The sequence below is a fragment of the Oncorhynchus mykiss genome, chromosome 12, assembly GCF_057628025.1.
Source record: "Oncorhynchus mykiss isolate SJ-2025 chromosome 12, ASM5762802v1, whole genome shotgun sequence".
NCBI lineage: Eukaryota > Metazoa > Chordata > Actinopteri > Salmoniformes > Salmonidae > Oncorhynchus > Oncorhynchus mykiss.
Window position 1 is genome coordinate 11,058,309 of NC_143033.1, and position 22,158 is coordinate 11,080,466.

Here is a 22,158-nt window from a genome sequence, read left to right on the forward strand (position 1 = left end):
TTACGTAAGTTCATTAAATTATTATGGTCGTAATTATTGTGCAAGTGAGGGGTGAAGTAAGGTCTGTATGTGCACGCTTGCTGCAATGTGTTTCTGCTTGTCTGGCTGAGGCCGTCAGACGTGATCGCTAAGATTCCTTTTCCCATCCCGGGGACCTTGTCACAAAACATCTGACAGAAGGTCAGTCAGACAGACAGACAGACAGACAGAAATGGTATTAGGATCTTATACTAGACTAGGACCAACCACATCCATAACTACTAGTCTCTGTGAAATGTACTGCTCTATATCAGAGTTGTAATGAGATGTGCATATTCAGTTATTGCTTTGATATTCACTACAAAACATTAAGAACACCTGCTCTTTTCCATGACACAGACTGTCCAGGTGAAAGCTATGATCCCTTATTGATGTCACTTGTTAAATATACTTCAATCCGTCAAGATAAAGAAGGATATTTAAGCCTGGAGTCAACTGAGACATGGATTGTGTATGTGTGCTATTCAGAGGGTGAATGGGAAAGACAAAAGATGTGTGACTTTGAACAGGGTTTGAGTGTGTCAAGAACTGCAATGCTCCTGGGTTTTTCATGCTCATCAGTTTCCCTTGTGTGTCAAGAATGGTCCACCACCCAAAGGTCATCCATTCCATTTGGACCAGCATTGGGTCAACATGGGGCCAGCATTCCTGTGGAACGCTTTCGATACCTTGTAGAGTCCATGCCCCGACACATTGAGTCTGTTCTGAGGGAGAACGGGGTGAAACTCAGTATTAGGAAGGTGTTCCTGATGTTTTGTACACCCAGTGTGTTTCGAAACGACGTTCATTTTGTGTGTTAGATTATAGGACATGGTTGTATTTGGACTGTTGTTGTGACATGTATAGCCTCTATACTGCTTGAGTGTCCTAGACAGGCGGAGGGTTTCAATATAGTTTGATATAAACATGGTGGGTTCAGGAAGCTAGCTCGTACCTACTACCGTTACACAGGGCACCACGACTCTTCCCTGTGACCCTCACGTCTACTGTCACATATCAGTTTAATAACCACCACACACACAGCACTCCCCTCCCCTACGCTAGGCTACGCTAACATAGCTCTGGGTGCTGCCTAGCCCTGTAATGGCAGAAATAGCCCAGATAAACATATAACACGATAGCAGAGCAGAGGACTGAGCACTCAGAATATTATACTAATGGTCTACTAATGAAAAGCTGTAGATGCCGTGTAGGGAGCCGGCCGTGTAGGGAGCCGGCCGTGTAGGGAGCCGGCCGTGTAGGGAGCCGGCCGTGTAGGGAGCCGGCCGTGTAGGGAGCCGGCCGTGTAGGAAGCCGGCCGTGTAGGAAGCCGGCCGTGTAGGGAGCCGGCCGTGTAGGAAGCCGGCCGTGTAGGGAGCCGGCCGTGTAGGGAGCCGGCCGTGTAGGGAGCCGGCCGTGTAGGAAGCCGGCCGTGTAGGAAGCCGGCCGTGTAGGGAGCCGGCCGGTAGGGAGCCGGCCGGTAGGGAGCCGGCCGTGTAGGGAGCCGGCCGTGTAGGGAGCCGGCCGTGTAGGGAGCCGGCTCCCCTAGAGAATACAGTAGTACTGGAAACAGACAGACAGACTGGCTGACTGACTTGTTACATATCACTGCAGTTCTGGAAACAGACAGACTGGCTGACTGGCTTGTTACATATCACTGCAGTTCTGGAAACAGACAGACTGGCTGACTGGCTTGTTACATATCACTGCAGTTCTGGAAACAGACAGACTGGCTGACTGGCTTGTTACATATCACTGCAGTTCTGGAAACAGACAGACTGGCTGACTGGCTTGTTACATATCACTGCAGTTCTGGAAACAGACAGACTGGCTGACTGACTTGTTACATATCACTGCAGTTTTGGAAACAGACAGACTGGCTGAATGGCTTGTTACATATCACTGCAGTTCTGGAAACAGACAGACTGGCTGACTGGCTTGTTACATATCACTGCAGTTCTGGAAACAGACAGACTGGCTGACTGGCTTGTTACATATCACTGCAGTTCTGGAAACAGACAGACTGGCTGAATGGCTTGTTACATATCACTGCAGTTCTGGAAACAGACAGACTGGCTGACTGGCTTGTTACATATCACTGCAGTTCTGGAAACAGACAGACTGGCTGACTGGCTTGTTACATATCACTGCAGTTCTGGAAACAGACAGACTGGCTGACTGGCTTGTTACATATCACTGCAGTTCTGGAAACAGACAGACTGGCTGACTGGCTTGTTACATATCACTGCAGTTCTGGAAACAGACAGACTGGCTGACTGGCTTGTTACATATCACTGCAGTTCTGGAAACAGACAGACTGGCTGACTGACTTGTTACATATCACTGCAGTTCTGGAAACAGACAGACTGGCTGACTGACTTGTTACATATCACTGCAGTTCTGGAAACAGACAGACTGGCTGACTGACTTGTTACATATCACTGCAGTTCTGGAAACAGACAGACTGGCTGACTGACTTGTTACATATCACTGCAGTTCTGGAAACAGACAGACTGGCTGACTGGCTTGTTACATATCACTGCAGTTCTGGAAACAGACAGACTGGCTGACTGGCTTGTTACATATCACTGCAGTTCTGGAAACAGACAGACTGGCTGACTGACTTGTTACATATCACTGCAGTTCTGGAAACAGACAGACTGGCTGACTGGCTTGTTACATATCACTGCAGTTCTGGAAACAGACAGACTGGCTGACTGGCTTGTTACATATCACTGCAGTTCTGGAAACAGACAGACTGGCTGACTGGCTTGTTACATATCACTGCAGTTCTGGAAACAGACAGACTGGCTGACTGACTTGTTACATATCACTGCAGTTCTGGAAACAGACAGACTGGCTGACTGACTTGTTACATATCACTGCAGTTCTGGAAACAGACAGACTGGCTGACTGACTTGTTACATATCACTGCAGTTCTGGAAACAGACAGACTGGCTGACTGACTTGTTACATATCACTGCAGTTCTGGAAACAGACAGACTGGCTGACTGGCTTGTTACATATCACTGCAGTTCTGGAAACAGACAGACTGGCTGACTGGCTTGTTACATATCACTGCAGTTCTGGAAACAGACAGACTGGCTGACTGACTTGTTACATATCACTGCAGTTCTGGAAACAGACAGACTGGCTGACTGGCTTGTTACATATCACTGCAGTTCTGGAAACAGACAGACTGGCTGACTGGCTTGTTACATATCACTGCAGTTCTGGAAACAGACAGACTGGCTGACTGACTTGTTACATATCACTGCAGTTCTGGAAACAGACAGACTGGCTGACTGGCTTGTTACATATCACTGCAGTTCTGGAAACAGACAGACTGGCTGACTGGCTTGTTACATATCACTGCAGTTCTGGAAACAGACAGACAGACTGGCTGACTGGCTTGTTACATATCACTGCAGTTCTGGAAACAGACAGACTGGCTGACTGGCTTGTTACATATCACTGCAGTTCTGGAAACAGACAGACTGGCTGACTGGCTTGTTACATATCACTGCAGTTCTGGAAACAGACAGACTGGCTGACTGACTTGTTACATATCACTGCAGTTCTGGAAACAGACAGACTGGCTGACTGGCTTGTTACATATCACTGCAGTTCTGGAAACAGACAGACTGGCTGAATGGCTTGTTACATATCACTGCAGTTCTGGAAACAGACAGACTGGCTGACTGGCTTGTTACATATCACTGCAGTTCTGGAAACAGACAGACTGGCTGACTGACTTGTTACATATCACTGCAGTTCTGGAAACAGACAGACTGGCTGACTGGCTTGTTACATATCACTGCAGTTCTGGAAACAGACAGACTGGCTGACTGACTTGTTACATATCACTGCAGTTCTGGAAACAGACAGACTGGCTGACTGACTTGTTACATATCACTGCAGTTCTGGAAACAGACAGACTGGCTGACTGACTTGTTACATATCACTGCCGTTCTGGAAACAGACAGACTGGCTGACTGACTTGTTACATATCACTGCAGTTCTGGAAACAGACAGACTGGCTGACTGGCTTGTTACATATCACTGCAGTTCTGGAAACAGACAGACTGGCTGACTGGCTTGTTACATATCACTGCAGTTCTGGAAACAGACAGACTGGCTGACTGACTTGTTACATATCACTGCAGTTCTGGAAACAGACAGACTGACTGGCTGGCTGACTTGTTACATATCACTGCAGTTCTGGAAACAGACAGACTGGCTGGCTGACTTGTTACATATCACTGCAGTTCTGGAAACAGACAGACTGACTGGCTGGCTGACTTGTTACATATCACTGCAGTTCTGGAAACAGACAGACTGGCTGACTGGCTTGTTACATATCACTGCAGTTCTGGAAACAGACAGACTGGCTGAATGGCTTGTTACATATCACTGCAGTTCTGGAAACAGACAGACTGGCTGACTGACTTGTTACATATCACTGCAGTTCTGGAAACAGACAGACTGGCTGACTGGCTTGTTACATATCACTGCAGTTCTGGAAACAGACAGACTGGCTGACTGGCTTGTTACATATCACTGCAGTTCTGGAAACAGACAGACTGGCTGACTGGCTTGTTACATATCACTGCAGTTCTGGAAACAGACAGACTGGCTGACTGGCTTGTTACATATCACTGCAGTTCTGGAAACAGACAGACTGGCTGACTGGCTTGTTACATATCACTGCCGTTCTGGAAACAGACAGACTGGCTGGCTGGCTTGTTACATATCACTGCAGTTCTGGAAACAGACAGACTGGCTGACTGGCTTGTTACATATCACTGCCGTTCTGGAAACAGACAGACTGGCTTACTGACTTGTTACATATCACTGCAGTTCTGGAAACAGACAGACAGACTGGCTGACTGACTTGTTACATATCACTGCCGTTCTGGAAACAGACAGACTGACTGGCTGACTGGCTTGTTACATATCACTGCAGTTCTGGAAACAGACAGACAGACTGGCTGACTGACTTGTTACATATCACTGCAGTTCTGGAAACAGACAGACTGACTGGCTGACTGGCTTGTTACATATCACTGCAGTTCTGGAAACAGACAGACAGACTGGCTGACTGACTTGTTACATATCACTGCAGTTCTGGAAACAGACAGACAGACTGGCTGACTGACTTGTTACATATCACTGCAGTTCTGGAAACAGACAGACTGACTGGCTGACTGGCTTGTTACATATCACTGCAGTTCTGGAAACAGACAGACAGACTGGCTGACTGACTTGTTACATATCACTGCAGTTCTGGAAACAGACAGACAGACTGGCTGACTGACTTGTTACATATCACTGCAGTTCTGGAAACAGACAGACAGACTGGCTGACTGGCTTGTTACATATCACTGCAGTTCTGGAAACAGACAGACTGGCTGACTGGCTTGTTACATATCACTGCAGTTCTGGAAACAGACAGACTGGCTGGCTGACTTGTTACATATCACTGCCGTTCTGGAAACAGACAGACTGGCTGACTGGCTTGTTACATATCACTGCAGTTCTGGAAACAGACAGACTGGCTGGCTGACTTGTTACATATCACTGCAGTTCTGGAAACAGACAGACTGGCTGACTGACTTGTTACATATCACTGCAGTTCTGGAAACAGACAGACTGGCTGACTGGCTTGTTACATATCACTGCAGTTCTGGAAACAGACAGACTGGCTGACTGGCTTGTTACATATCACTGCAGTTCTGGAAACAGACAGACTGGCTGACTGACTTGTTACATATCACTGCAGTTCTGGAAACAGACAGACTGGCTGGCTGACTTGTTACATATCACTGCAGTTCTGGAAACAGACAGACTGGCTGGCTGACTTGTTACATATCACTGCAGTTCTGGAAACAGACAGACTGGCTGACTGACTTGTTACATATCACTGCAGTTCTGGAAACAGACAGACTGGCTGGCTGACTTGTTACATATCACTGCCGTTCTGGAAACAGACAGACTGGCTGGCTGGCTGACTTGTTACATATCACTGCAGTTCTGGAAACAGACAGACTGGCTGGCTGACTTGTTACATATCACTGCAGTTCTGGAAACAGACAGACTGGCTGGCTGACTTGTTACATATCACTGCCGTTCTGGAAACAGACAGACTGGCTGGCTGACTTGTTACATATCACTGCAGTTCTGGAAACAGACAGACTGGCTGGCTGACTTGTTACATATCACTGCCGTTCTGGAAACAGACAGACTGGCTGACTGGCTTGTTACATATCACTGCAGTTCTGGAAACAGACAGACTGGCTGACTGGCTTGTTACATATCACTGCAGTTCTGGAAACAGACAGACTGGCTGACTGGCTTGTTACATATCACTGCAGTTCTGGAAACAGACAGACTGGCTGACTGGCTTGTTACATATCACTGCAGTTCTGGAAACAGACAGACTGGCTGGCTGACTTGTTACATATCACTGCCGTTCTGGAAACAGACAGACTGGCTGGCTGACTTGTTACATATCACTGCAGTTCTGGAAACAGACAGACTGGCTGGCTGACTTGTTACATATCACTGCCGTTCTGGAAACAGACAGACTGGCTGACTTGTTACATATCACTGCAGTTCTGGAAACAGACAGACTGGCTGGCTGGCTGACTTGTTACATATCACTGCAGTTCTGGAAACAGACAGACTGGCTGACTGACTTGTTACATATCACTGCCGTTCTGGAAACAGACTGGCTGGCTGGCTGACTTGTTACATATCACTGCAGTTCTGGAAACAGACAGACTGGCTGACTGACTTGTTACATATCACTGCCGTTCTGGAAACAGACAGACTGGCTGACTGGCTTGTTACATATCACTGCAGTTCTGGAAACAGACAGACTGGCTGACTGACTTGTTACATATCACTGCCGTTCTGGAAACAGACTGGCTGGCTGGCTGACTTGTTACATATCACTGCAGTTCTGGAAACAGACAGACTGGCTGACTGACTTGTTACATATCACTGCCGTTCTGGAAACAGACAGACTGGCTGACTGGCTTGTTACATATCACTGCAGTTCTGGAAACAGACAGACTGACTGACTGGCTTGTTACATATCACTGCAGTTCTGGAAACAGACATACTGGCTGACTGACTTGTTACATATCACTGCAGTTTTGGAAACAGACAGACTGGCTGACTGGCTTGTTACATATCACTGCAGTTCTGGAAACAGACAGACTGGCTGACTGACTTGTTACATATCACTGCCGTTCTGGAAACAGACTGGCTGGCTGGCTGACTTGTTACATATCACTGCAGTTCTGGAAACAGACAGACTGGCTGACTGGCTTGTTACATGTCACTGCAGTTCTGGAAACAGACAGACTGGCTGACTGGCTTGTTACATATCACTGCAGTTCTGGAAACAGACAGACTGGCTGACTGACTTGTTACATATCACTGCAGTTCTGGAAACAGACAGACTGGCTGACTGGCTTGTTACATATCACTGCAGTTCTGGAAACAGACAGACTGGCTGACTGACTTGTTACGTATCACTGCAGTTCTGGAAACAGACAGACTGGCTGACTGGCTTGTTACATATCACTGCAGTTCTGGAAACAGACAGACTGGCTGACTGGCTTGTTACATATCACTGCAGTTCTGGAAACAGACAGACTGGCTGACTGGCTTGTTACATATCACTGCAGTTCTGGAAACAGACAGACTGGCTGACTGACTTGTTACATATCACTGCAGTTCTGGAAACAGACAGACTGGCTGACTGGCTTGTTACATATCACTGCAGTTCTGGAAACAGACAGACTGGCTGACTGGCTTGTTACATATCACTGCAGTTCTGGAAACAGACAGACTGGCTGACTGGCTTGTTACATATCACTGCAGTTCTGGAAACAGACAGACTGGCTGACTGGCTTGTTACATATCACTGCAGTTCTGGAAACAGACAGACTGGCTGACTGGCTTGTTACATATCACTGCAGTTCTGGAAACAGACAGACTGGCTGACTGGCTTGTTACATATCACTGCAGTTCTGGAAACAGACAGACTGGCTGACTGGCTTGTTACATATCACTGCAGTTCTGGAAACAGACAGACTGGCTGACTGGCTTGTTACATATCACTGCAGTTCTGGAAACAGACAGACTGGCTGACTGGCTTGTTACATATCACTGCAGTTCTGGAAACAGACAGACTGGCTGACTGACTTGTTACGTATCCCTGGCCCATGTTTAAAGAGAAGGAGAGAGAATTGATGTGCGATTGGATTGGTCTGCTTTATGTTTTCCATATCTCTGTGGGCGCGCTGTTGAATTTAAAGACGAGCAGTAGAAAGATCAGCTAGAGATATATTGGATGGTGTTGTTTAGGCCTGAAGGGTTAGAATGATGTTTGAGTGTCGTTTAGGATGGTTTGATAGTTACAAATAAATACATTTAAAGGCATGTTGAAAAAGTAATTTTTTCAGTTGAATGTCATAGTGTAAACTGATACATTTCAGTCAACGGGTTGATACCTGACAGACGACATGCTATTAGACCCCAAACAGACATGTAATGTAAAGGGCCAGTTGGACTGAGACTAATGAAGATAACAACAGGAAATGTTCCTAATCCTGTTGTGTCAGTCATCTAGTGAAGACCCACGTCACATGGGGACGCACCTACTGTTTATATAAACACAGGCCTCCCTCGTCATAGCTTAGAACCCAACACCACAGATAGGTCTTATCATTAGTGTCTGTGGTGTTGGGTTCTATCATTAGTGTCTGTGGTGTTATATCATTAGTATAGTATATATCAGTAGTATATATCATTATATCATTAGTGTCTGTGGTGTTGGGTTCTATCATTAGTGTCTGTCCTATCTGAAAGCAGTGACCACTAGGCTGATAGATCTGTGTCGGGGAGACCAGGCGTGTTGAACAGGCAGACTGAGAGAGTGGGACTGTTACAATAGACGGTCAACAGAGAACAGACAGAGAGAGGAAGTGATGATGTCACAGGGCTGAACAGAACAGATGGGTGTGGATTCAGCCATGGTACTCTGACAGGGGTGGCTGGCTTGGTTCAGGCTTGCCAGGCAGAGTAGCGTCATCGTGTCACGCTTTGCCATGTGGGTAACAGAACCCTTACCCCTCCCTGCTCCTTTCATTACAGGAGACAGCAGCAGCAGAGACCTCCGGGAGGGGGAGGAGACAGGAAGACCCAGAATCCTCAGCAGCAGTCGCCACAACGACAACAACCTCCATCTCAACAACAACCGGTCAATCAGCAACAGAATGACCAGCAGCAGCCCGGGCCGGGGGGTCATGGTAGATACCCTCGTGACCAACAGCAGCAGCAAGGAGGACAGCGTGGAGGTAGCCACGGGCAACAGTTCCAGGGCCATGGCGGGCAGCGTCAGGGACCCGCCCACCACGGCTATAGCCAGAATCGCCGCTGGCACCACAACCAGAAGGGGCAGGGGGTAGGACAGGGACTGCAGGGGCAAGGGGGCCCGGCAGGTGACAGGGACAGGGGGGCAACCACAGCGGGAGACAGGGACCGAGGGGGGGCACCAACGGGAGACAGGGACCGAGGGGGGGCACCAACGGGAGACAGGGACAGAGGGGGGCCACCAACGGGAGACAGGGACAGAGGGGGGCCACCAACGGGAGACAGGGACAGAGGGGGGCCACCAACGGGAGACAGGGACAGAGGGGGGGCACCAACGGGAGACAGGGACAGAGGGGGGGCACCAACGGGAGACAGGGACAGAGGGGGGGCACCAACGGGAGACAGGGACCGAGGGGGGGCAACCACAACGGGAGACAGGGACAGGGAGGAGGCACCAACGGGAGACAGGGACAGAGGGGGGGCACCAACGGGAGACAGGGGCAGTGGGGCAACCACAACGGGAGACAGGGAACGAGGGGGGGCGCAAACGGGAGACAGGAACAGGGGGGAGGCACCAACGGGAGACAGGGACAGAGGGGGGGCAACCACAACGGGAGACAGGGACAGAGGGGGGGCAACCACAACGGGAGACAGGGACAGAGGGGGGGCAACCACAACGGGAGACAGGGACAGAGGGGGGGCAACCACAACGGGAGACAGGGACAGAGGGGGGGCAACCACAACGGGAGACAGGGACAGAGGGGGGGCAACCACAACGGGAGACAGGGACAGAGGGGGGGCAACCACAACGGGAGACAGGGACAGGGGGGCACCAACGGGAGACAGGGACAGAGGGGGGGCAACCACAACGGGAGACAGGGACAGGGGGGCACCAACGGGAGACGGGGAAAGAGGGGGGGCAACCACAACGGGAGACAGGGACAGAGGGGGGGCAACCACAACGGGAGACAGGGACAGAGGGGGGGCAACCACAACGGGAGACAGGGACAGAGGGGGGGCAACCACAATGGGAGACAGGGACAGAGGGGGGGCAACCACAACGGGAGACAGGGACAGAGGGGAATACCCAATGGGAGACAGGGACAGAGGGGAATACCCAATGGGAGACAGGGACAGAGGGGGGGCACCACTCAGAAACACCAAAGAGACAAAGAATGTGAAGGCAGAGGAGACCAGCACCAGGCTGGAGACAGAGAGCTCCAGGGGCCCCAGTGAGGGGCTTCCCAGCCAGCCTGGGGGCCAGGAGAAGGGCCAGAGCCCGACGGGGAGTGACAAGCACAGGGACAGCCAGCTGGACGAGGGCCCTAAAGTCAGCCTGCTGCAGTCATCCAAGGAGAGGCTGAGGAGGAGGCTAAAAGACAAGGTAAACTAAATATCTTTACTGTCTAATCTATCTGCCAATCACCATCAGTCTTAGGCAGGCCATGGCCACGCCCTCCCCTTTCGACACACATGCATAAACACACACACAAACATGCACACAGTAATAATTTTTGATGAATACACATTCATATACACACACACACACACACACACACACACACACACACACACACACACACATGGGTTGCTGAGTCTGTTTGGTAGGTGGGGGTGCAACTCTCTAATTCATTAAAGAACAGTGGGGGCCTCCCGAGCGGCGCAAGGCACTGCATCGCAGTGTTTGAGGCGTCACTACAGACTCTGGTTCGATCCCAGGCTGTGTCACAACCGGCCGTGACCGAGAGTCCCATAAAGCGCACAATTGGCCCAGTGTCGTCCGGGTTAGGGGAGGGTTTGGCCCAGTGTCGTCCGGGTTAGAGGAGGGTTTGGCCCAGTGTCGTCCGGGTTAGGGGAGGGTTTGGCCCAGTGTCGTCCGGGTTAGTGGAGGGTTTGGCCCAGTGTCGTCCGGGTTAGAGGAGGGTTTGGCCGGTGGGGCTTTACTTGGCTCATTGCGCTCTAGCGACTCCTTGTGGCGGGCCGGGCGCCTGCAGGCTGACTCCTTGTGGCGGGCCGGGCGCCTGCAGGCTGACTCCTTGTGGCGGGCCGGGCGCCTGCAGGCTGACTCCTTGTGGCGGGCCGGGCGCCTGCAGGCTGACTCCTTGTGGCGGGCCGGGCGCCTGCAGGCTGACTCCTTGTGGCGGGCCGGGCGCCTGCAGGCTGACTCCTTGTGGCGGGCCGGGCGCCTGCAGGCTGACTCCTTGTGGCGGGCCGGGCGCCTGCAGGCTGACTCCTTGTGGCGGGCCGGGCGCCTGCAGGCTGATTTTCAACAATGTTCCCTCCGACACATTGGTGCAGCTGGCTTCCGGGTTGAGCGGGCGGGTGTTAAGAAGCGCGGTTTGGTGGGTCATGTTTCGGAGGACTCAACCTCTCCCGAGCCCGTTGGGGAGTTGGAACGATGAGACAAGATCGAAATTGAATCGCAATTGGATATCATGAAACAGGGGGTTAAAAATCAACAAACAGTGGAGGCTTGTCTGTAGACTCTGATGTCGGGGGTCAACTTCTCTTGTAGCAGGACTCATTGCTTGTGTCTGTTTAGTTCTTAACCTAAGTATCTAAGGTGCGGCCGCTCCTCTCCTCAACTGCTCTTCTAATTGAATAATTCCAGGTAGTACCTGATTCAGGACACTTTCTTCCATTTGATGCCCAATAAATAAGACCATTATAGCAGAGGTAGACAACCCTGTTCCTGGAAATGCAGCAGGTACTGTTTCACCTAGGCCCCACACCTCACCAACTGAGCTAATTTGTCAGTTCAGTGATTGCCTATATTCAACACACCTGGTCTTCCAGGTTGGTTACATCAAAAACACGGCCAGGGTTGCCTCTAACCCCTGCAGGGTAGCCTGCTCCTCATTAAGGCTAGCTCTGTGTGCTGTGTTTTACGGTGACAATACCCTGACCCTCCCTGTAGACTCACTGACACGGTGTTAAGAAGCATATTGATGATGTCATATCCTGTATCTGTTGTCAATCCATATTTCCTCTCTCAGGGGTTTCACTTCCTGTGTAAGCGGTTTGGTTAAACATCTATTGAGCAGAGAAAGGCACCATGCTTGTTCATATGTCAGCTCAAATACATGATTACATAGCTGGGGGGTTTATGACCAGGCAGAGTCCCAGACACAATTAAGATGAGCTCCAGACTGAAAGGCTGTGATTCTCCATTGACCAGGATTTTTTTAATTATTTTATTCTGCTGTTCTCCAGGAGGAGGCTGTGGTGTCTCCGGTCGGGCCCCAGCGGAGCCGCATGCACCGCCTGCTGGAGATCCTGAACAGCATGAGGAGCAACAGAGCCGGGGTGGACAGCCAGCTCAGCTCCTTCATGGAGGAGGCCCAGAGCTCGACCCAGTCAGAGGAGACCCTGGCCCAGATAGTCAGCACCATCTATGACAAGGCCCTCAGCGACAGGAGCTTTGCTGCTACTGCTGCAAGGCTGTGTGACAAGATGGCCCTGTTCATGGTGGAGGGGACCAAGTTTAGGTCACTACTGCTCAATATGTTACAGGTGAGAAGAGAGGGTGAGGGAGGGGGGTATGTGCGTGCATGCATTCCTGCCTGTCTGTCTGTCAGACACCAGTCACACACAGTCACTATCTCAGTGTTTAGGTGTGGATGGTCATAATTGGTGGCTGTGTGGGTGGCTGTGTGTGACGTGGGGTAAATGTGACAGCTAATGAACCACCAAGACTCTTCCTAGAGCTGGCTGCCCAGCCAAACTGAGCGATCATGGGAGAAGGGCCTTGGTCAGGGATGTGATCAAGAACCCAATGTTCACTCTAACAGAGCTCCAGAGTTCCTCTGTGGAGATGGGGAGAACCTTCCAGAAGGACAACCATCTCTGCAGCACTCCACCAATCAGGCCTTTATGGTAGTGGCCATTTGTATTTCATATACCTTTGACTATTGGATGTTCTTATAGGCACTTTAGTATTGCCAGCCTAATCTCAGGAGTTGATAGGTTTGAAGCAATGCTCAAGCATTGCTAAGAGCTGCTGGCAAACACAGGAAAGTGCTGTTTGAATGAATGCTTACGAGCCTGCTGCTGCCGCCGACCACCGCTCAGTCAAACTGCTCTATCAAATCATAGACTTAATTATAATATAGTAAACACACAGAAATACGAGCCTTAGGTCATTAATATGGTCAAATCTGGAAACTATCATCTCGAAAACAAAACGTTTATTCTTTCAGTGAAATATGGAACCGTTCCGTATTTTATCTAACGGGTGGCATCCCTAAGTCTAAATATTGCTGTTACATTGTACAACCTTCAGTGTTATGTCATAATTATGTAAAATTCTGGCAAATTAATTACTGTCTTTGTTAGGAAGAAATGGTCTTCACACAGTTCGCAACGAGCCAGGCGGCCCAAACTGCTGCATGTACCCTGACTCTGCTTGCACAGAACACAAGAGAAGTGACGCAATTTACCTAGTTAAAATAAATTAATGTTTGCAGGTAATGGTAACTAAATATGCAGGTTTAAAAAAATATACTTCTGTGTATTGATTTTAAGAGAGGCATTGGTGTTTATGGTTAGGTACATTGGTGCAACGAATGGGCTTTTTTCGCGAATGCGCTTGTTAAATCATCACCCGTTTGGCGAAGTTGAATTAGGCTGTGATTTGATGATGATAAATTAACAGGCACCGCATTGATTATATGCAACGCAGGACAAGCTAGTTAACCTAGTAATATCATCAACCATGTGTAGTTATAACTAGTGATTATGTTAAGATTGATTGTTTTTTATAAGATAAGTTTAATGCTAGCTAGAAACTTACCTTGGCTCCTTTCTGTACTCGCGTAACAGGTGGTCACACAGTATTGCAACCCACTCAGTCTCCTCGTGGGTTGCAATATAATCGGCCATAATCGGCATTCATAAATGCTGATTACCGATTTGTTATGAAAACTTGAAATGGGCCCTAATTAATCGGTCGACCTCTAGTGCCAAGCTTGTATCGTCATACCCAAGAAGACTCGAGGCTATTATCGCTGCCAATGGTGCTTCAATAAATTTGCAAGCATTTCTTAAAACCTGTTTTTGCTTTGTCATTATGGGGTATTGTGTGTAAATTGATGAAGGAAAAAACTATTTTATCCATTTTAGAATAAGGCTGTAATGTAACAAAATGTGGAAAAAGTTAAGGGGTCTGAATACTTTCGGAATGCACTGTAAGTCAAGTGCTGAAAGATACAGTTGAAGTCGGAAGTTGACATACACCTTAGACAAATACAGTTTTTCACAATTCCTGACATTTAATGCTATTAAAAAAATACCTGTCTTAGGTCAGTTAGGATCACCACTTTATTTTAAGAATGTGAAATGTCAGAATAATAGTAGAGAGAATGATTTATTTCAGCTTTTATTTCTTTCGTCACATTCCCAGTGGGTCAGAAGTTTACATACACTCAATTAGTGTTTGGTAGCATTGCCTTTAAATTGTTGAACTTGGGTCAAACGTTTCGGGTAGCCTTCCACAAGCTTCCCACAATAAGTTGGGTGAACTTTGGCCCATTCCTCCTGATAGAGCTGGTGTAACTGAGTCAGGTTTGTAGGCCTCCTTGCTCACACACGCTTTCTCAGTTCTGACCACACGTTCTTTATGGGATTGAGGTCAGGGCTTTGTGATGTGGGTGCCATTTGGGACACAGATCTAAGGAGAGTATGGCTCCTTAAATAGCTTGTTACTGATGGATATGGTGCAAAATCTCCACTCTTTAAACCCTCCTCTCCCCCTCTTCTCTACCCTCCTCCTTCCAATCACTCTTCTTCTCCTCTCCCCCTCTACCCCCCTCACTCCCCCTCTCCTCTCCCCTCCCCCTTCTCTACCCTCCTCTCCCCCCTCTGTCTCCCACACACTACCCCTCTCTACCCTCACTCACTCACCCTCACTCCTCCTCTCCCCCACTCTACCCTCCTCTCCCCTTCTCACTCCCCCCTCTCTACCCTCCTTCTCCCAATCACTCCCCCTCTCCTCTCCTCACTCCCCCCTTCTCTCCTCCACTCTCCCTCTCCCCTTCTACCCTCCTCTCCCACTCTCACTCCCCCCCTCTACCCTCCTTCTCCCAATCACTCCCCTTCTCCTCGCCCCCTTTCACTCTCTCCCTCCTCTACCCTCCTCTCCCCCTCTCACTCCCCCTTTCACTCCCCCTCCTCTCTACCCTCTCACTCCCCCCTCTCTAGTCTCCTTCTCCCAATCACTCCTCTTCTCCTCTCCCCCTCTCCTCTCCCCCTACAGTGGTCATTCTGTGTGTAGCCAGGCGGTGGTTTGGTTTGTCGGCTGGGTGCTAAGCGCCCGTACCCGTCTTTTAGGAAGTGAGTGCTATGCTTGTTTCCTCACCTTGGTGTCACGTTTCAGTTTCTCTGTCATCTACAGGAGCATTTCATGTTAAGCATCTATATCTCCCTTCTTATGTCATGTCTGTATAAATGCATAGTGGCCATTAACCTTAGATCTGTATACAGCTCTGCACAGATTGTTTAACTCTTACATTAGATTGTTTCATGCTGAACTCTGTCATTGTCAAGTTGATATAAAGTGTAGTTATTATCCATTAGTTCACTTCTGTTAACATGCAACACCCACAACGGTTAGTATTTTTATGCAAATGTTTTGCCCACTAAGACTTTAGTTGGATTTTATAAACCTGCATTTGAATGTCCCACCACTGTACTGGTACTGTACCATACAGCTGTGTGTAGGAGATCTGTCAGAACCAATTACCACCTGTACCTCCTCATTGACAAATAGAATCGAGTTGTACAGCCAAGGATGCCACCCTATAACCCAACCAGACGTGGTTCTCTCTCTCTTCTCTCTCACTCTTCTCTCTTTCTCGCTCTCCCTCTCTCCTTCTCTCCCTCTCTCCTTCTCTCTCTCTCTCTCTCTCTCCCTCTCTCCCTCTCTCCCTCTCTCTCTCCCTCTCTCCCTCTCATCTCTCATCTCTCTCTCATCTCTCTCTCCCTCTCTCTCTCCCTCTCTCTCTCCTCTCTCCCTCTCTCTCCCTCTCTCTCCCTCTCTCTCTCTCTCTCTCTCTCTCTCTCTCTCTCTCCCTCTCTCTCTCTCCCTCTCTCCCTCTCATCTCTCATCTCTCTCTCATCTCTCTCTCATCTCTCTCTCATCTCTCTCTCCCTCTCTCTCTCTCTCTCTCCCTCTCTCTCTCCCTCTCTCTCTCCCTCTCTCTCTCCCTCTCACTCCCTCTCTCTCTCTTCTCTCTCTCTCTCCCTCTCACTCCCTCTCTCTCTCTCTCTCTCCCTCTCTCTCTCTCTCCCTCTCTCTCCATCTCTCTCTCCATCTCTCTCTCCCTCTCTCTCTCTCTCCCTCTCTCTCTCTTCTCTCTCTCTCATCTCTCTCATCTCTTTCTCTCGCTCATCTCTCTCTCCTCTCTCTCTCCCTCTCTCCCTCTCTCTCATCTCTCTCTCTTCTCCCTCTCTCTCTTCTCTCTCTCCCTCTCTCTCTCTCCCTCTCTCTCTCTCCCTCCCTCTCTCCCTCCCTCTCTCCCTCCCTCTCTCCCTCCCTCCCTCCCTCTCTCCCTCTCTTCCTCTCTCTCTCCCTCCCTCTCTCTCTCTCTCCATCTCTCTTTCTCTCTCTCCCTCTCTCCCTCTCTCTTTCTCCCTCTCTCTCTCTCTTCTCTCTCTCTCTTCTCTCTCTCTCATCTCTCTCATCTCTTTCATCGCTATCTTTCTCTCTCTTCTCTCTCTCCTCTCTCTCTCTCCCTCTCTCTCATCTCTCTCTCTTCTCCCTCTCTCTCTTCTCCCTCTCTCTCTCTCTCTCTCCCTCTCTCTCACTCACTCTCTCTCCCTCTCTCCCTCTTCTCTCTCTCTCATCTCTCTCATCTCTTTCATCGCTATCTTTCTCTCTTCTCTCTCTCTCTTCTCTCTCTCCTCTCTCTCTCCCTCTCTCTCTCATCTCTCTCTCTTCTCCCTCTCTCTCTTCTCCCTCTCTCTCTCTCTCTCTCCCTCTCTCTCACTCTCTCTATCTCCCTCCCTCTCTCCCTCCCTCTCTCTCCCTCTCTCTCTCTCTCTCTTTCTCTCTCTCCCTCTCTCCCTCTCTCCCTCTCTCTCTCTCTCCCTCTCTCTCTCTCTCCCTCTCTCTCTCTCTCTCTCTCTCTCCGTGTCTTTCTATGGAGGAATCATTCATTCCCGGACCCAGTTTTTTATTTAACTAGGCAAGTCAGTTAAGAACAAATTCTTATTTACAATGAAGGCCTCCTGCGGAGACATGGGCTCGATTAAAAATTAAAACATTGGACGATAGACAATACAACACGGCATAAAGATAGACCTAAGATGACAACATAGCAAGGCAGCAACACGTAACTTCACGGCATGGTAGCAACACATGACAGTAACATGGTAGCAACACAACATGGTAGCAGCACTAAGCATGGTACAAACATTATTGGGCACAGACAACAGCACAAAGGGCAAGAAGGTAGAGACAACAATACATCATGATATTACTCGTTTATCTAGCGTGTCCTGTGCTGCATATAATCGATGCAACGCTGGGGGATGATTTAACAAAAGCACATTTGCGAAAAGAGCACAATCGTTGAACGACTGTTCCTAACCATAAACACCAATGCCTTTCTTAAAATCAATACACAGAAGTATATATTTTTAAACCTGCATATTTAGCTAAAAGAAATCCAGGTTAGCAGGCAATATTAACCAGGTGAAATTGTCACTTCTCTTGCGTTCATTGCACGCAGAGTCAGGGTATATGCAACCGTTTGGGCAGCCTGGCTCATTGCAAACTAATTTGCCAGCATTTTACGTAATTATGACATAACATTGAAGGTTGTGCAATGTAACAGGAATATTTAGACTTAGGGATGCCACCCGTTAGATAAAATACCAAACGGTTCCGTATTTCACTGAAATAATAAACGTTTTGTTTTCGAAATGATAGTTTCTGGATTCGACCATATTAATGACCTGAGGCTCGTATTTCTGTGTGTTATTATGTTATAACTAAGTCTATGATTTGATAGAGCAGTCTGACTGAGCGATGGTAGGCAGCAGCAGGCTCGTAAGCATTCATTCAAACAGCACTTTTGTGCGTTTTGCCAGCAGCTCTTCGCAAGCACAGCGCTGTTTATGACTTCAAGCCTATCAGCCTAATGGCTGGTGTAACCAATGTGAAATGGCTAGCTAGTTAGCTGGGTGTGCGCTAATAGCGTTTCAAACGTCACTCGCCCTGAGACTTGGAGTAGTTATTCCCCTTGCTCTGCTCTCGGCTTTTGTGGAGCGATGGATAACGCTGCTTTGAGGGTGGCTGTTGTCGTTTTGTTCCTGGTTCGAGCCCAGGTAGGGGCGAGGAGAGGGACGGAAGCTATACTGTTACACTGGCAACACTAAAGTGCCTATAAGAACATCCAATAGTCAAAGGTATATGAAATACAAATGGTATAGAGAGAAATAGTCCTATAAATACTATATTAACGACAACCTAAAACTTCTTACCTGAGAATATTGAAGTCTCATGTTAAAAGGAACCACCAGCTTTCATATATTCTCATGTTCTGAGCAAGGAACTGAAACGTTAGCTTTCTTACATAGCACATATTGCACTTTTACTTCTCCAACACTTTGTTTTTGCATTATTTAAACCAAATTGAACATGTTTCATTATTTATTTGAGGCTAAATTGATTTTTATTGATGTATTATATTAAGTTAAAATAAGTGTTCATTCAGTATTGTTGTAATTGTCATTATTACAAATACATTTTTAAAAATCCAATAATCGGTATCGGCTTTGAAAAATCATAATCGGTCGACCTCTAGTATTCACCCCTCTCGCTGTCCTCTGAAGGACTTTTCTGAGGAGAACCTGGTTTTACATTATGCTAATATCTTATTCACCCCTCTCGCTGTCCTCTGAAGGACTTTTCTGAGGAGAACCTGGTTTTACATTATGCTAATATCTTGTTCACCCCTCTCGCTGTCCTCTGAAGGACTTTTCTGAGGAGAACCTGGTTTTACATTATGCTAATATGTTATTCACCCCTCTCGCTGTCCTCTGCAGAAGGACTTTTCTCGTCGGGTGGAGCTGCAGGCGTCTGACGTGGAGCTTTGGTTGGGATTCATCACCTTCCTGTGTGAGGTTTTTGGAACCATGAGGTCCAGCGCTGGAGAACCGTTTAGGGTGTTGGTCTGTCCTATCTACACCTGTCTCCGAGAGGTGAGTTCTCTGTTCCCTACACACCTCCACCTGGAGAACCGTTTAGGGTGTTGGTCTGTCCTATATACACCTGTCTCCGAGAGGTGAGTTCTCTGTTCCCTACACACAGCCACCTGTCTACCACTACACTAACACACCTCCACCTGGAGAACCGTTTAGGGTGTTGGTCTGTCCTATATACACCTGTCTCCGAGAGGTGAGTTCTCTGTTCCCTACACACCTCCACCTGGAGAACCGTTTAGGGTGTTGGTCTGTCCTATCTACACCTGTCTCCGAGAGGTGAGTTCTCTGTTCCCTACACACCTCCACCTGGAGAACCGTTTAGGGTGTTGGTCTGTCCTATATACACCTGTCTCCGAGAGGTGAGTTCCCTGTTCCCTACACACAGCCACCTGTCTACCACTACACTAACACACCTCCACCTGGAGAACCGTTTAGGGTGTTGGTTTGTCCCGTGTAAACACACACACCCACGGACATTCCACCTCTGCTCAACTATGTAGCCATCTAATCTACAATCTATAATGTTGGATATCTTCTTATATCCACTCTAGCAGTACCACTTATAGGCCAGAAATGATTTCTAGTGTGGATATTGGAACAGACTCGGTTGTCTCTCGGTGACTGGATGTGTCACACATGCTATGTGGATATATCCTCAACCAGTAATTCACTACGATATCAAAGCATCCTTATTCAGAAGGCCCCCCCATCCGTCCGTCAATCCCACAGCACAGCAAAGTACTCTGGGTGATTGGGGGGGAAAAAACTAAGGGGGGAAGATGATTCCGGTAACACCTGCCTCACCTCAGAGTTCCAATTTCCATCAACGGAGGAGGTCTGTCACATTGGCTCAGACCGTTTCCATAGGAACCAGAGACCGCAGACAGACGCGGTAAGACACTGGGGCTTGTCCGGCAGAGAAAGCATGAAGTGGTCAAAACAGTGAGTGGAGCATGGGGGGGGGGTTTAGATGAATGGTTAGCATGAAATCAATTACCAGAGAAGCCACCAAGACAGTACAGCATTTAGCCTATCATAACCTGGACCCAGATCTGTTTCTGCAGTATAGCCACCTTCTAGTTGATGTCATGTCAAACAATTGACCGTAGGTGTTGTGAAAGACTGTACAAAACAGATCTGGGTTCCAGGCTAGTAATTGTCCTCCGTATTCCTACTTCTAGCCAGTGATACAGTAACATGTTATGGTGGGGGGGGCGCTAGTGTGAGGAGAAAGAGCTGCTTCTCTCTCTGCCTGCCTCCCTCCCTGCGAGCACCCTCCCTCTCAGTATCTCAGTGATGCAAGATGTGTTTATCTGGTTTCCATGGTGACATCCTATATCCAGCCATTCGTGTAGATACAGTGCATTCGGAAAAAGTATTCAGAAAAAAAACAATTGAATCTATTTTTAGAATAAGGCTGCAATGTAACAACATGTGGAAAAAGTCACTGGGTCTGAATGCACTACACACACACACACACACACACACACACCCATCCATCCGGGTTCCAGTGAGTAGTCTTATCTATTTTGCTGCACTTCAGCAGGCTCTCTGGTGTCTGCAGTGACAGCCGTGGTCTTCCTCTAGACCAGGGGTAGGCAACTAGATTCAGCTGCAGGATGATTTTTGTTGGAGCGAGAGGGTCAGGGGCCCGGAAAATCATTATACCTTGATTACATTGATACACGATTACATTTTTGGGAATATTTGGGAACAGATTTCCTAAACTAAAGTCATTTTAGCTGAATTCCTGCTGATTTTAGTATTTAAACAAATTTACAATTTAGATTTTTTTTTTTTTTTACAAAAATATTTTTGGGGCAAATAAAAAAACAGTAGCCTCCTGTTGCCGACCTCGAGTCTGTCAGGCTTCTTTCTTTTCTGCAGAGGAGTGACATTACAGCGACTGTCACTCACACACGCCTGCGAGAGAGTGGGAGCGTGAGATGAACAGAGGTGTAGGCTGTACCTCCCACTTCTACTGTTCATACAAGGTCACACAACAGGGAGCCTGCCACCCCCGCTTATACACCCCCCCCCCCCAAACACACACACACACACACACATGTGCCAGCCTGGTACTCCCCATGGAGCAAGGCAATCTAACACTTCCATAGACTGTAGGGCTGTTAAACAGTGACAGGGAGGGAGGCAGGCAGGCAGGCAGGCACACCTCTCACATTCCTATACTCTGTATTATTACCATTATACTGGGTTACACGGAGGGACACTGGGATCAGGCTGGGGGACCTAGAGGCCACTGGGAGCAGGCTGGAGGACAGCGCACCTAGAGGACACTGGGATCAGGCTGGAGGACCTAGAGGACACTGGGAGCAGGCTGGAGGACCTAGAGAACACTGGGAGCAGGCTGGAGGACAGAGCACCTAGAGGACGCTGGGATCAGGCTGGAGGACAGAGCACCTAGAGGACGCTGGGATCAGGCTGGAGGACCTAGAGGACACTGGGATCAGGCTGGAGGACCTAGAGGACACTGGGAGCAGGCTGGAGGACAGAGCACCTAGAGGACGCTGAGATCAGGCTGGAGGA

At 48.7% G+C, this 22,158-nt stretch overlaps 1 protein-coding gene across 8 annotated transcripts in view; it reads left to right on the plus strand.

Annotated features, from left to right (window-relative positions):
* Positions 1–22,158, plus strand: part of ctif (cap binding complex dependent translation initiation factor) — a 168,186-nt gene that overhangs the window by 119,055 nt on the left and 26,973 nt on the right. For 6 of the 8 annotated variants that reach the window (XR_016484792.1, XR_016484791.1, XM_090191460.1 and 3 more), the window contains 3 exons: positions 9,187–10,789; positions 12,619–12,918; positions 19,453–19,608. Coding sequence is in view for 4 of the 8 variants with exons in the window: in XM_090191460.1 (XP_090047586.1) it covers positions 9,187–10,789; positions 12,619–12,918; positions 19,453–19,608 (2,059 nt within the window). In the remaining 4 variants the exon portion in view is untranslated. Of the gene's footprint in view, positions 1–9,186; positions 10,790–12,618; positions 12,919–19,452; positions 19,971–22,158 lie in introns of all 8 variants that reach the window. The other 2 variants (XR_016484794.1, XR_016484793.1) reach the window with 2 other exon arrangements.